This window comes from Monoraphidium neglectum (assembly GCF_000611645.1).
Source record: "Monoraphidium neglectum strain SAG 48.87 unplaced genomic scaffold scaffold01202, whole genome shotgun sequence".
In the NCBI taxonomy this organism is placed as follows: Eukaryota; Viridiplantae; Chlorophyta; class Chlorophyceae; order Sphaeropleales; family Selenastraceae; genus Monoraphidium; species Monoraphidium neglectum.
The window spans coordinates 1-13,533 of record NW_014012426.1 but is presented as its reverse complement, the minus strand read 5'-3'; the positions used below and the strand labels follow the sequence as shown (position 1 = coordinate 13,533).

The window sequence follows — 13,533 nt, the reverse complement described above, 5'->3', positions numbered from 1 at the left end:
CGGCCGGCCAGCATCATGACTTGAGGTGCAGGCGGGCTCCCTCACTAGGGGTGCACTGGGATGCGGCCCGCTGATTGACAATGATGCATGGCACTTATGGTACCCAAACATCTTGTCGACATTGTGGCACTCGATGTATGTCTCTTCCCCTCCAATCTGTTGCTTGGCATGAATGCTGCAAATTTGTATCCTCTCAGCCCTGTCTGCAAAAGGCACGGACTTTTAGGGGCTTCCAAACACCTGCACCCAGTGTGCCCCGTGGTCGACCATTGAGTCATAAGCCAGCAGGCCAGTGATTCGAGAACAGTCGGTGGTTTACGGCAGATGGAGCGGCATCTTCTTGCTGCATTGGCAACACGCTTCATGCATGGGCTCTGCCATTGTCCCTGTTTCTTACACACACGTCTGCTTCGTCACTTGAAATACAGCTCAAACAGGCAAAGCCGTAAGATCTTGAGATTGACGCACAGAGTTGCGTGTGGTTGTGTTGTTGTGGCCGCACCCACCCAGAGGCGTTGCCTGGGATGGACGAGATTGCAGTGAATCATCAAAGCGACCGGCTGCACTACGGTGATAGCCTGGGCGGAATGCCCAGGTGTGCCGAAGTAGGTATATTGCAGTTGGGGGCCACCTTCAAGGGTGCGGCAGATAAAGGGGGAGGGCTCAGCGGTGGACTGAGGATTGATTTTGCTAGAGGGCAAAAGAGCAACATCGGTCGTGCGTGGAACGCTTTTTGCTTCGCACATCATGCGCGACGCACTTGTCGGACAAACAGATGACCAGCAACCGTACAGCTGAGCTGCTGCGCAGCTGCCCAACACACATGTGACATTTCGCGCACAACGCCTGGTGGCGCGAAAAGTAAGCTTTCACACAACACACAATGAGGTGGATGCTTTTCAACACCAATTATGGGATAGGAAACCCACTGCTATGCGCGCAGGAAGGGGCCAACAACCAGGGTGCCAGCCAAAATGATGGCTGCTGCCCGCGCTCCGCCATCCGTGGGCGCACCAAGTATACGTGCGCCACCAAGTATGCGTGTTTCGCTCGCAGCGCTTTGTGACAAGTTGTGTGGAAGGCTCGCACTATGAGGCGTCCGCTCGCTGCCGGACGGCCTGCTCGTGACAAATTGACCACAACTGGAAGCAGTGCACCACTATGCAAAGTTGTAAGCTGCTTGTGCGTAGTAAGCGGAGCCGGGGCCACAGCAGGGTTGTGGCACATAAGCACAAGATTGCCGACAGCGTCGAGTGCCAAGAGGACCGAAACCCCCTGCATCCTTGCACATCAAGCTGCCGCAAAACCTGTTCCATCAGCAGGCCAAGCAGGCGCGCCTGGTCAATCAGCCGCCACCGCAGTCCATCCCCGTGGACCTGACAAAATCAGGCACAGTATGCCTGCCGGACACGGCGGCAGCAACCAAGTGGCTGGGCCCCAGCACCTCATAAAGTCTGCGGCTGGGAGGCGCGTCCCAACCGGCAACCTTGGAAACGCCGGGTCAGCAGATGGTGCACGCGCAGCCCGCCGGGGCGGCCTCCAGCCCCAGGACGCCCGACGCCTGGATCTCCTCCAGCCGCGCCACAACCTTGTCCATCGAGGGGCGCGCGGCGGGGTCCTGCGCCCAGCAGTCCTGCGGGTTGACAGTAGGTGGGCGTTGCGGTTGGGGCGGGTTGGACGCGTGGGGCGCGGTCATGCTCTGGGAAGGGGCGCAGGGGATTAGATGTGGGGGCCGCGCAGGTGTGCTGTGGTGAGGGAGGGGGCGGTGGGTGGGGGGTGCACATGTGTCGGCGCTTGTTAACCCAAGGCGGGTTTGGAGTCTAGGCCTGAGATATGTTTCGTTCGCCAGACTGGGCGGTGCGCAGTCTGGTGCAACAATGTGCAGCACGCTCTGCACTCAAAGCAGGTCGATGTGCAGGCGCACGCGTGCGTGCGTGCGTGCGTGCGCGCACACGCACGCGCGCACACACACACACACACACACACACACACACACACACACACACACACACACACACACGCGCGCGCGCGCGCACGTTTGCACTCACACACCCTCCCACTCTCTCTCTCACACACACACACACACACACATACATACATGAACACATACAAACAGATAATCCCTATGGACAGTATTACACACACAACGTGGCATCCCTAGCTCACCTCGATGAGTGACGTCACCGCAGGCGGCCACCTGGCGTGGATCGGGGGGCGGTAGCCCTGGGAGATGCGCGCCGCGTACGCCTCCAACTCCTCGCGAGTGCCTTCGCATCAACAAATGAGGGGGCCGGCAGGGCGTGGACGGGCTTCAAAGACTGAGACAACCAGCGTTGGAGGGCGCGCGCCGGCTCGGATGGGGCGTGAACGGATTGATCGGGCCGCGAGGCTGGTTATGACCAGCCCGGTGGGCTGCAGCCGTGCTGGCCGCTGCAGAGGCGGGTCCTTGAAGCTCCTCAAAAACGGGCTGCGATCATTCATGAAGCCCGCTGGAAACCCAAAGCGCCGGCTGCTTCGAATCTGAATTGGTCAGCAGCTGCGTCAAAGGGAATGCAGCTGGCCAGTTCAAGCCTGGCGAAGCGAAGGACAACCGCTCCCCGTCCGGCTCACCCCTGATGGAGACGGCGGAGAGCATCACGTACTTCTGCAGCAGCTCGAACAGTATGAGGCCAAAACTAAACACGTCAACCTAGGTTGCCCGGGGGGTCAGGGGTGGGGGGGTGGGCGGCCATGGCAATTTGGGCAGCTGGCATTGGCCTCCACACACGGGGTGGAGACATTGATAAGATTGTCCAAAGCTGTGGCCAAACTTGAGAGTTTGCAATAGTGATAGAGGCTGGGTTGGCACCACAGCCAGGGTCCAGAGCGCCGCCGCGCTGCTGGCCTCGACGGGCAAGGAGAGGGGGGTGCTACCAAGGGTCCCAAGGAGGAGCACCGCAAGCGCTGCAGTCACATGATTGCTTGTGCTTGCACTGCACCTGTCGCGCGCTCAGCCAGCACTCGACCCTGGCCTGGCTGCCGCCGGGCAGCGGCACCGTATTTTGCACCCCAGCTACTGCCGGCCCGGCCCAGAAGCCCACCTTTTCGTTGTAGGGCTGCTGCAAGTAGACCTCCGGCGCCATGTACATCAGGGACCCGGTCTGACCGGTCAAATCGAACGACGTCGGCGCCTCCGCGGCGGGCGGCAGCACGGACGGAGCTCGCAGGCGGCGCGCGCCGCCGCCGGCGGGCGACGCCAGACTGAAGTCGGATGCGCGGCGGCTCCACAGGCGCTCGAGCTCGTGGCTTGTGACAGGGTATTTGGGGATGGGTGAGGGGCGAGGCTGGGGTCAAGTGATGGCCGGGGGCCGTGCTGTCGTGATTGGGTCGCGCGTGGGGAGTCGGCACGCACGGTGCAACGCTGGGTGCAAGGGCCAGGGGAGTGGCAGGGGCTTGGGCGTGCGAAGGGGGCATGAGTGGAGGAGGAAAAGCGGCAGCTGTGAGCCACATACAGTCAGCAGGCAACCAGGCAGCAGCGACAAGGACGTCGGGCAAGTGTGCGCGTTCTCACCCGTCCCTCGCCCCCGCGGCCGCCGCCGCGACGGCGGTCGCGGTCGGGCCGCCCGGCTCGGCGCGGCGCGCCGCCAGTGCCGCGTGGTGGACCTCCACTGTCTTTGACAGACCAAAGTCTGCGATCTTGACCTCCCAGCTTCCATCCTTGGGCCTCGCGGCTGCGGGATGCAAACCGTAGGGTAGGGTAGAGGGGCGTGAACGATACAGGGAAGAGCGGCGGTGATGTGGGATGGAGGGCGTCTGTTGCGGCGTGGCAACGCCGGCGTGAATGGGCGGGCGTTGCGAAAGGCGTGTGTGTTGAAAGCTGGCGTAGGTTTCCGCATCGGCAGACCGCCAGCGGAGGCTGGGTAAAAGCAGGGGCCAGCAAGGGAGCTCCCCACATACAAGCACCGGCGGGCGCACCCTTGAGCAGTATGTTCTCCAGCTTGAGGTCGCGGTGGATCACCTGAAAGGCAGATCAAGCCAGATTAGATCAGATCACATCAGATCAGACCAAATCGCTATGATGGCCATCACGCAATGGCGCAACTGGGCGTGTGCCTGATCGGGCAGCCGCCTGGCAACCACAAAGACCAGTCCAAACAACAAGAGGCAACAGGCCAGGCCGAATCAACCCACCCGCATCGCATACAGGCACGACGGCAGCAAGCAGGGCGCAGGCGCGGGCGCGGCCGCTGGCCGCACCATGGGCATGGAGTTGTGCAGGTAGCGCAGCCCGCGCGCCACCTGCAGCCCCATCGACAGGGCGGCTGCGTCTGTGTAGATTGCCCGCGGCCCCGCCATCATCTGGTCGTACACCAGGCGCTTGAGGGTGCCGCCGCCCATGAACTCCTGGGTTGGACATGATCGGCATGCATGATGCGTCTGATAAAATGATGTTTGGGGATGCTTGGGGTACTGCATGTGTACAAATACACCTTTTGGGCGAATGCTGCTTGCGTGCGTGGCTACAGCGTGGGCATTACGGGGTGGGGAGAGGGCAGGGAGGCCGCAGTGCACAGGGGCGGCGCGGAAGGTGTCGGCAGCATGCAGATAGGGCGCGCGACGCGCGGCGCGGGAGCCCAAGGCTGGCGCGCCTGCACGACGAACGCGCCGACGGAGCCGCCGGCTCCGGGCTCGCCCGCGCCGACGAAGCCGACGATATTTCGGTGGGATAGCTTCCGCATGAGGTCGACCTCCGAGGCGAAAAGAGTGAGCTCTGACTCATCCGAGTAGAGCTCGGGCTTCAGGTGCTTGACGGCCACCATGTAGCGCGCCCCGCCGCCAGGGGGCGAGTGCCTGCGCGTTGCGCGAGGCAGCTTCGAGGGGTGGCCACGGCCGCGGGGGCGCGGCAGACAGGGGCCCATGCGTGCTTGTCGACGCGGCAGTTGGCCGTCTAGGGTGTGCCGGCGGGGGCGCGGGGCCGCGGCAAGGTCAAGACCGAGGCCGCCATGTGCGCGCATGTGCGCGCATGTGCACGCATGTGGGACCCACCATGCGCTCTCCACGCGTGCGAAGGCGCCCTCCCCTAGAGGTTTGACGGGCTCCAGTGTCGCGGGGTCGATGTACCCATCGGCGCCCGCCATATCGCGCAGCGTCTTGAACGCCTTGCTGACGCCCACGCGGTTCATCACCGCGCCGCGCGCCTTGCCCCAGCCGCCTGTGGGGGCCGCGATGCCTGGCGCAGCATCTGCTGAGGGCATGACGGCCGCGCCACTGCCGCTGTTGCCAACATCAACATGCTCACTCGCAGTGCCCGTCATTGAGTTATGAAACTGTGCACGCCGTCTCCTGACGAGATCGCTGCTCTCAGGTGGGCCCACGGGGAGCACAGGGTATCATGCCGTGAGTGACACCACCGTGAACAACGAAAGTACAGAGTTGATAGATTCACGCGAATACCACCAAGTCATGGCCCCTTGTACTAAGTCGTGATGTGTGCACTCATTTGTATCCACGAACAGTGTCGCCAGCCTGGTCCAGTGACCGTCAGTCGTCCACATTCACCTCGCTGGTGTCACTTGGCTGCACCCCATCCTCACCGCGCCATCCACGATCGCGACGGTACTGCCAGATGTGCTTGGGTGCAGGAAGATTGCAATCGCGCCCTGTGTAGGGCGGCCATTTGCTAGCTCAGGCCGCGCGCATAACTGGTGGCAGTGGTGACGCCGCCGCCCACGTGAGGCAGCTGACCCCCCCCCCCTATGACCCATGGGATCTCAGGCGGCGGGCCCTACTGGTGACACACAAGCCACATAAATTGCCTGCTAGCAACTGCTCCGCACCCTGATGCCTCCCCATGCTTTCATGCTTTCTCTGTTCTTTCTCACAGGGCAGTAAGCTGCGTTGCAGAAAAAGCCCCCAACATGAAACAGCACGCCTGCCTCGCGCCCGCCATTCAGATTTGGAACCCCTGCGGCTCCAGCACGGGACAAACCTCCTCTTTTCAAATCTGCAGCCTCGCCCAGGCCGCGCCCGCTCCGCAGCCCGTAAAAGCATTTACAATTTTGGGCATGTGCGTGCCGCGGCCTCTGCACCCCAAGGACCCCTGCCGCCGCCAGCGGCGCGCCCGCGCGCGCGGCGGGTCGACCGGCCCCATCACGCGCTGCCCACGTGCCCCACGCAGGCGGGCATCGTCAGGCACTTATTCAGTGCCGCCAACAAGTAGTAATCCCCAGAGATGAGCCCGACATCCACATGGTTTCGCAAGGGGAAGCCGCCAGTCCCGTGCTTGAGCAGCGCGGGGAAGCTTCCCGCGCCCCCAGCGGGCGCCAAGTACTTCGGCGCCGCCAGCGCGCGCAGCGTGCTGGCGGCGGCGTCGAGATAGCGCGCCGCCGCGCCCCGGCTGGCCTGCGAGTCCGGCCGCGCCTCTCCGGCAGCCGCCTCCGCGGGCGGGCCGATGGTTTGTGGGCCAGCAGCGGCGGCCGTCCCCACTGCAGCCTCGGATTCTGCAAGGTACAGCATACCCAGTGCTGCGACGGCGGCAGCGCTCGTGTCACGCGGCCCGTCCATCTCTGGGTGCCACGGCGCGTCAAAGTCCCATTGCGGCACGAGCGCGTCCCTCGGCGGCGCGGGCGGCGCCGCGGCCGCCGCGACAGCCGCGGCGCCGCCGGCCGCCTTGACGGCGCGCGCCGCCTTCGCCGGCTGGGCGGAAAGCAGCTCGAGGTATTTGTCAGTCAGCTTCCTGGCAGTTTCAAGGAAGTCGTGGTCGCCAGTGGCGTTGTGGAGCATGGCAAAGCCGCAGATGGCCCAAGCCTGGCCGCGGGCCCAGGTGCTCGAGTCGGAGTAGCCCTGGTAGGTATACTTTTTGTTGACTGAGCCTGGTGGGTTGTGCAAGAGGACGTTTGAGTAGTGTGTGTGTGTGTGTGTGTGTGTGTGTGCGCGCGCGCGCGCAGGTGCACATATGCGCGATGGCGTGCGCGTGCATGTTTGTATTTTATGGGGCTTGTCATTGGACGCGGTTGCATGCCTTTGCCATGCAGTTGCAGCGACGACATCACCTAATGGCGCAAAACGTTGAAGGGGGCATCAGCAAGCGAGCCGCTCTGATCGCCGGTGCATTGCATATTATTGCAGCTGCTCTTGTGACAAATCAACACCAACGCCCGTTCGGCACACGCATACTCCTCACCCGTGTTGGGATTGTATTCGACGATGTGGTAAGTGGTACCATCGGGCCGCACATGATTGGCAGCCACCTGATTTCGGCAGGTGCAAGCAGTGTGGGTGGTGTCAACCATCATCGCAGGGCACACGCGTCCCAGCTGTACGGCAGTAACACCGGACCTCTTGTTGAGGGATCAACACACGGGGTGCATGTCGGGCATCAAGCACCTCTGAGAGCGACACCAACAACCGCCCAGCCCCTGCGCCCCTAGCCGCGCCGCCCCGGCCGCCCCACCTGGCGCGCGTGGTCCTTGGCCATCTGCAGCCAGGTCTCCGCCGGCCGTGGGTCCATCCGCAGGTCCAGGGCGGGGCTGGTGACGTGGCGGGCGCCCCACACCAGCATCTGGATGTTCATCATGAAGTCTGAGAAGAGGGATCCATGCAAAGGGCGAGGTTTGGGGGTTTCTGTGTGGATTGCTTGTCCAGCGTCACTTGACAAGAAAGGCTTGTGCTGCGGTGAGGTGGCCGTCGTGGGTGGGTTGTCCGCCGCGAAGACGCAGCTCTGCACGAACCCAGCTGGTTCTGCGCCACTGCGCCCTGGCGGGCCGCGCACGTTTGAAGCAGGCCCAGGCTCACGGCATTTTGACCACAGACCGTCAACACCTGGGGCCCCAAAGCCACATAGGAGTCAAAGCAGAAACCTGAGCATGGTTTGATCATGCCCGCCTACCGATGATAACGATCTGTTGGTAGGCGTCGGTGGAGGACGGCGTCTTCCAGCCATCAAAGCTGCGCAGGCTCTTGGAGCCGGGCACAAACGCCCACGAGAGCGCCTCTGCCGCCGCCAACGCCTGCCGCTTGTCCTCAGGCGAGCCGGTGACAGAGTACGAATGGGCAAAGCTTGGCAGGTAGATGAATCCTGGGGACAGTGTGTGTGTGTGCACGCGTGTGTGCACGCGTGTGTGTGTGTGTACGTGTTGTCTGGGCACGTGTGTGTGCTTGTGTGCGTGTTTGTGTGTGTATTTGTGTGTCTATGTGTGTTTGTGTATGTATATGTGTATATGTGTGTGTATGTGTGTGAGAGTGTGTGTGATGTCTGTGCGTGTACGTGTGAACGCGCTTGGCGTGTCTGGCAGCTTTGAGCAGCTGCAACTGGGCACGCAGCACTGACCCACTTGCCTGCAGCTGCGAGCGGGAGCGCTGGCTGCACCTCACACAGCCGCCCTCCCCTCAGGTGCGCGCCAACCCCTCACCAAAGTCGTGCTGGGACCCGGACTCGCGCTGCCTGCCCGCTAGCCCCGCCTGCCACTCCTGCGCCTTGTCCGCCCAAAACTGCTCCTTGCGGCCGCTGTGTTCGTACAGCTGCCACAGCACGCCCGAGAACAGGCCGCTCATCCAGTGGCCGGCCTTAACGACCTCCCACTCGCCGCTCGGCTGCGTCGCCATGGGGTATTGGTCGGGCGTCAGCGCCTCGACCGTCTTCCTCGCCTTGGCGCCGGCCGCCTCCATCACGCGCGCGGCGATCAGGCGCATGGGGCCAAATGCGGCGAAGCGGTTGACCACGTCCGTGGCCATGGCGGCGGCCGCGGAGGCGCGGGCGGCGGCGGAGACGGCGCTGCTGTTGGCGTCGGCGTCGGCGGCGCCGGTGAGCTCGAGACCGTAGTAAGCGGAGTCCTCCGCCTCGGACGGGCCTGCACGGGAGTTGCGAGGCGCGAGTGCATGGGGTTTTTGGGACTGCACTGACGCCAGGTGGGACTACCCCGCAAAGGTTTTGCTGCAGTTGCATTGTGAGCCATGCACGTGTTGCGGCATGCAGGCCCGGGTGTGTGGGCAGAGACGGTGGCGGCAATACAAGGCCCGAGAGCGCACCTGCAAGGTCGGCAGCTACCACCTCCGCGGCGGATGAGCCCGATCGCCCCGCAGCTGCCGCGACCTCGCGTGGCATCGGCTTGGGCAGCTGTGATATGAGGGCAGCACTCTCTGCCGCGGTCAATGGGGGTGCTGCTGTCGCTGCCTCCAGTGGAACAGAGGGCACGGCGCCATCCGCTGCGGCCGCTGCAGCAGCTGCGATGGTGACGGCGAGCGAGATGGCCCAAACGCCGAACTTTAAACTATACCGAGTTTTCGACATTGCATGTCGGGTATTAAAGCTCCTAGACGACGCAGAGGGACCGCGGGCGAGGTCAACCTCTTTTGGTTCAATGATCGCTGATCAGGCCGCTTGATGCGAGCCTCGCGGCGATACGTAACAATATGCAAAGCAACAATAAAAATGAATGTATAAAACAATCAAGGCTCCCGTTGGGTGAGGTCAAGTGCAGAAGCGCGAACTGCCTGAGAGCTGCTAGCGCGCTGTGGTGCTCTGCTGCTGTGCCTCTACGCAGGGGCAGGTGGCCCAACAACATCGTGTGCAGCAGAGACTCATCAGCGTCTTGTGTGGCACAGCAGCTTCCCTTCACCAATCCGGTTTGCGCGCTGTACACGCAGTGCGATTTAAAGTTTCAGCACCAGTGTGGCCGCTGCCGTCATCTGCACTCAGTGCTGGAGTGGTGATATGCGGGAGCGCGATGGAATGGGTGCGGATGCAGTCAGGAGTTGTGGTTGTGTTGCTGGTTGTCAACATTCGCAATCTTCATGGACCTGCTGGGCTCTTCATCGCTCTACGGCTCAGCACGCTGATGGCCAAGACGAGAGGGCATGGCTCATGAAATCATCGAGAATGCGGTGCAAATGACTGCATCATATGCATCAAATGCAGGGTGACTGCAGAGTGGATGGAGATTGCGGGCGTGAGCAAGCCAAACTGCGTGTGGCGAGGTGGACGCAGCAGCAGTGCAAAGAGCGCGGCGGGCGACGTTGTGTTGTCACCTGAAATACTGTGTGTGTGCGCGAGAGAAGCAATGTGTTGAGATCGAGTACACCTTACATCTTATGCTTCGCTGATACAGAACGCTGTGGAGCAGCGTGCCCCGGATCGATCACCACATATTTTTTTGACCACATCGTGTTTGGCAATGCAGCTTCAACGATTGAAAACTCTCACAGCGTCCCGAACCCATGTCTCGCCGACTGTAGCGCGGCGCGTTCGCCCTACGCTTCCCTCTGCCGCGGCGGACGATTTGACGAGTGCCGGCGACGAGGCGCTGCCAGCGGCTCTGGCAGACCGCCTCGCGCGCGTACGGGCCCTTGAAGACTACCGATCCCTCCTCTCCTCCTCCGACGTGCTTGCCCCTGCGACCGCTTTGATTGCGGCGCCGAAGCAGCCCGCGGCCAGCAGCGGCGGCAATATCGGCGGCAGCGTCGCAGCTGGGTCCCCAGCCCCGCTCGACCTCCTGACTGCTGCCTTGCTCATCGCGCGCCACGCGCGGCCGCGCCTGGACGAGGCATGGTGCCGCGGGGAGGTCAGCAGGCTGGCTGCGGCCGTGGACGCGCGGATGGCGCCGGGGGCGCCGCGGTACCCCCTGCGCATGGTCAAAGAGGTCAACGCGGTGGGTGCATTGTGAGATCATGATGGCGTCCCCGCAGTTGCATGACCATGCGACACCGCTGACACAGTGATGAATCAGAAGTGCTGTGTGGCATGCGCTGTGGGCGGACGCGGTCCCTGGCGATTGGGACTGCTTTCTCGCTGGGCGGCCTGACAGGTACACAACGTTCAACACACACATACACACACACATCAGGACATACGAACATACGCACACACGCACACACCCTCAGGTGCTTTACGACCAGGAGGGGTTCAAAGGGGACAGCGAGGACTATTACTCACCCGACAACTCATGCATAGATGCGGTGCTGCGGCGGCGGCGCGGTGAGGGTCCCACGCCTAGGCACGTGGGCAGCACAAACAGTGTCATCATTCGCTTTTGCCGGCTGCATGAGCAAGAGGGCTGCGCTGTGACACACATGAACCCAATCCCCCGTTCTTCTTAGGCTGCGAGTGAATGCCACCATCATGCACTCCAGACTGGTCCCATGCGGTCGGACGCATTCCCGATTTGCAGGCAGGGGCGCGCCCCCCTTCCACGCCACTTGACCCATCGACTCCTGCCAACCACCCCGGGCCCCCAAAGGCATCCCCATCTCCCTGAGCCTTGTGTACATGGCAGTTGCCGCCGCGGTCGGCCTCCGAATGGAGCCCGTCAACCTGCCGGCGCACCTCATGCTGCGCCCGGCCGCGCCCGCCGCCGCCCCTGCGGGCCCCAGCCCTGGGTCTCAGCCCGCCGCCGCAGCCGGGGCCGGCAGCGCGGCGCGGGCGCCGGCGGGCGCAGCTGGGGAGGAGGAAGAGGAGGAGGACGGGGAGGAAGGGGGGTTTGGGGTGCTCGTCGATGCGTTCCATTCAGGGGAGGTGTGCTGGCTGCAGGATGCCGAGGAGCGGCTGAGCGGCATCACGGGAATGCAGGCGCGCGGGGCCGCATGCGGTGCTTGGCATCTTCTACGGATGGGCCTGCCTGATTGTCAGCAGAGGGGTCGCGGGGATAGGGCCCATGGTGGCACAAGCGAGGGCGCGGCGGGCTGCTGCTTGCTCGGGCGATGGAAGGGGCGGTGCATGCGCATGGCACGGCGCGCGGGTTTGCCAGCTGGGCTGCAGCAGCCAGGGGCAATTTGAAGGACTTGTCTGCATGCCCCTGGCCGCTGAGCCGTTTGGGTTTTTTTGGGTGCGTGTTGGCCGACTGTGTGGCGCAGCGTCGTGACAAGTGGTCTTGTTCGTCTCTCCCTGCTGGGCAGTTTGGGTTTTCTGGTGGCTAACCGTGCGTGGTGGCGCCCCACGCATGACAGGTGGTTTTGGACCCACGCTGGGCCAGCGGCGCGGCGCCCGCAATGAACGGCGGCAGCTTCCTGCTGAGGTGGCTCAACAACCTGCGGCAGGTGGGGGTGTGGACCGCTGCGCTTGATGGTCAGGTGCCCTACTCCAGCTTCTGCGAGGAGCGACACGCCAAGCCGGTCAATCGGGCTATTAGATGACTTGACTGTCGAGTCGCCACGGTCTGCGGCAGGATGTGTTGCAGTGGCCCTAGCACCTGCCCGACTTGTCGTGCACCCCCCCACCCCTCCTGGCTACCCTCGCCTCCCGAAAAGGTGTACCTGCTGGCCAACCAACCAGAAAGCGCCCTGGCAATCCTGAGGTGGGTGTTTTGGGGGGAGGGTAGAGTCGCCTTGCGGCGCCCTCGTGTGCGCGGCGCTTACTGTGGTCCCTCAGCTACCTGCAAGGCCCGCTGCCGCGACGACCGCCGCATCGACGCGCGCACCCGCCTGCATTGCTGATCGTGTGTTAGCCCACCTGTGGCTTGTTGAGTCTCAGGATATGACGATCGGCCAGCCCGCCAGTCCGCCAGGCCGCAGGTCCGCAACCCGTTTGGTGGACCCCCTGATATGAATGCTGTGCACTCGCAGGTACATGCGGGCGACGCTGGAGGCCATGCACCAGCAGGCGGCCGACAAACAGCAGGGGGAGCAGCAGCAGCAGCAGCAGAGTGCGGGCCGCAGCGGCGGCCGCGGCAGCACGGGCGGCGGCGTGCCCGCCGCCCTGGGTCCGCTCACAGACCTGACCCGGGACGAGGGCCTGTGCCTGTACGCCCTGGGAAGGTGGGCGGAAGCTGCAGAGGCCCTTGGAAGCTACCTGGCCGCGGCCCCCTTGGCGGCGGACGTGCCACTGGTGACGTCGGTCTTGGAGAAGGTGCGGGCGGCGCAGCAGCGCGCGGCGGCGGCGGCGGCGGCGGCGGCAGCGGGCAGGAGCGTGGACGAAGCAGAGGGGGGTCCGACAGATTTGAGCGGTTGAGCGGGGTCCCAGTTGCGTCATTATGAGTTGATTTGGCTGCAGCCGCGCTGCACTCACGTTGCGAACGCGGCATGTTTGAGTGCAGGTGTACAGCTTGGTGTTGTTACTATAGTTTAGGCAGGTGTGCACTGCAGATCAGGCTTCTTCAATTTGTCCTCGCAAAGCGAAGACAGCGCGGCAGCGCTGCCGTGCGCCTGGGCAGGTGTTTTGGTTTGTTGGCGCAGGATGGAGTGAGAGGGCCAGCGCCGTACCCGGTGCCAGTACGCGAGGCATGGACTTTGTTGTAATGTTTGCATGTGGTTACTGTGTGTGATGTGGTTACTGTGTGTGACTAATGGTGGTGCTCACGCGGCAGAGGGGGTATATGCTGGGGGCAAGTGGGGCATAGGCTCCGGCTGAGAATTGCGGCAGATGCTGAAGCAGCCAACTTCAAATGGCACAGCCGACTTTGGATGTTCACAACGGCCACCGCAGCCCACGTCGCTGCTTGTATTGCGGCTGCAAAAACGTGGTTGTAGCCCTCTCCGCATCAATTTCAGGGATTTTGAACCCCGTATCTAGCTGCGGTGTAGGAATTGCGGGGGGCCGGAGGAACTGCGGAGGGGAGGCGGGGG

The 13,533-nt window shown here is 63.3% G+C and overlaps 3 protein-coding genes across 3 annotated transcripts; 1 reads left to right on the top strand and 2 right to left on the bottom strand.

Moving 5' to 3' along the window:
- Positions 1 to 1,501: 1,501 nt before the first annotated feature.
- Positions 1,502 to 5,234, bottom strand: MNEG_7011 (Dual specificity protein kinase shkE; the record flags this gene model as incomplete). Its single annotated transcript, XM_014044518.1, has 9 exons — positions 1,502 to 1,633; positions 2,167 to 2,267; positions 2,611 to 2,689; positions 3,081 to 3,240; positions 3,551 to 3,710; positions 3,955 to 3,997; positions 4,171 to 4,383; positions 4,638 to 4,830; positions 5,026 to 5,234. The coding sequence occupies 9 exons, from the start codon at positions 5,232 to 5,234 to the stop codon at positions 1,502 to 1,504; spliced, it is 1,290 nt and encodes a 429-aa protein (XP_013899972.1).
- Positions 5,235 to 6,129: 895 nt separating this feature from the next.
- On the bottom strand, positions 6,130 to 9,082 carry MNEG_7010 (Unsaturated glucuronyl hydrolase; the record flags this gene model as incomplete). Its single annotated transcript, XM_014044517.1, has 6 exons — positions 6,130 to 6,851; positions 7,163 to 7,229; positions 7,433 to 7,560; positions 7,868 to 8,056; positions 8,391 to 8,828; positions 9,007 to 9,082. 6 exons carry the CDS (start codon positions 9,080 to 9,082, stop codon positions 6,130 to 6,132), a joined length of 1,620 nt encoding a protein of 539 aa, XP_013899971.1.
- Positions 9,083 to 11,961: 2,879 nt separating this feature from the next.
- On the top strand, positions 11,962 to 12,919 carry MNEG_7009 (hypothetical protein; the record flags this gene model as incomplete). Its single annotated transcript, XM_014044516.1, has 3 exons — positions 11,962 to 12,009; positions 12,220 to 12,266; positions 12,535 to 12,919. The coding sequence occupies 3 exons, from the start codon at positions 11,962 to 11,964 to the stop codon at positions 12,917 to 12,919; spliced, it is 480 nt and encodes a 159-aa protein (XP_013899970.1).
- Between the last annotated feature and the right edge of the window lie 614 nt (positions 12,920 to 13,533).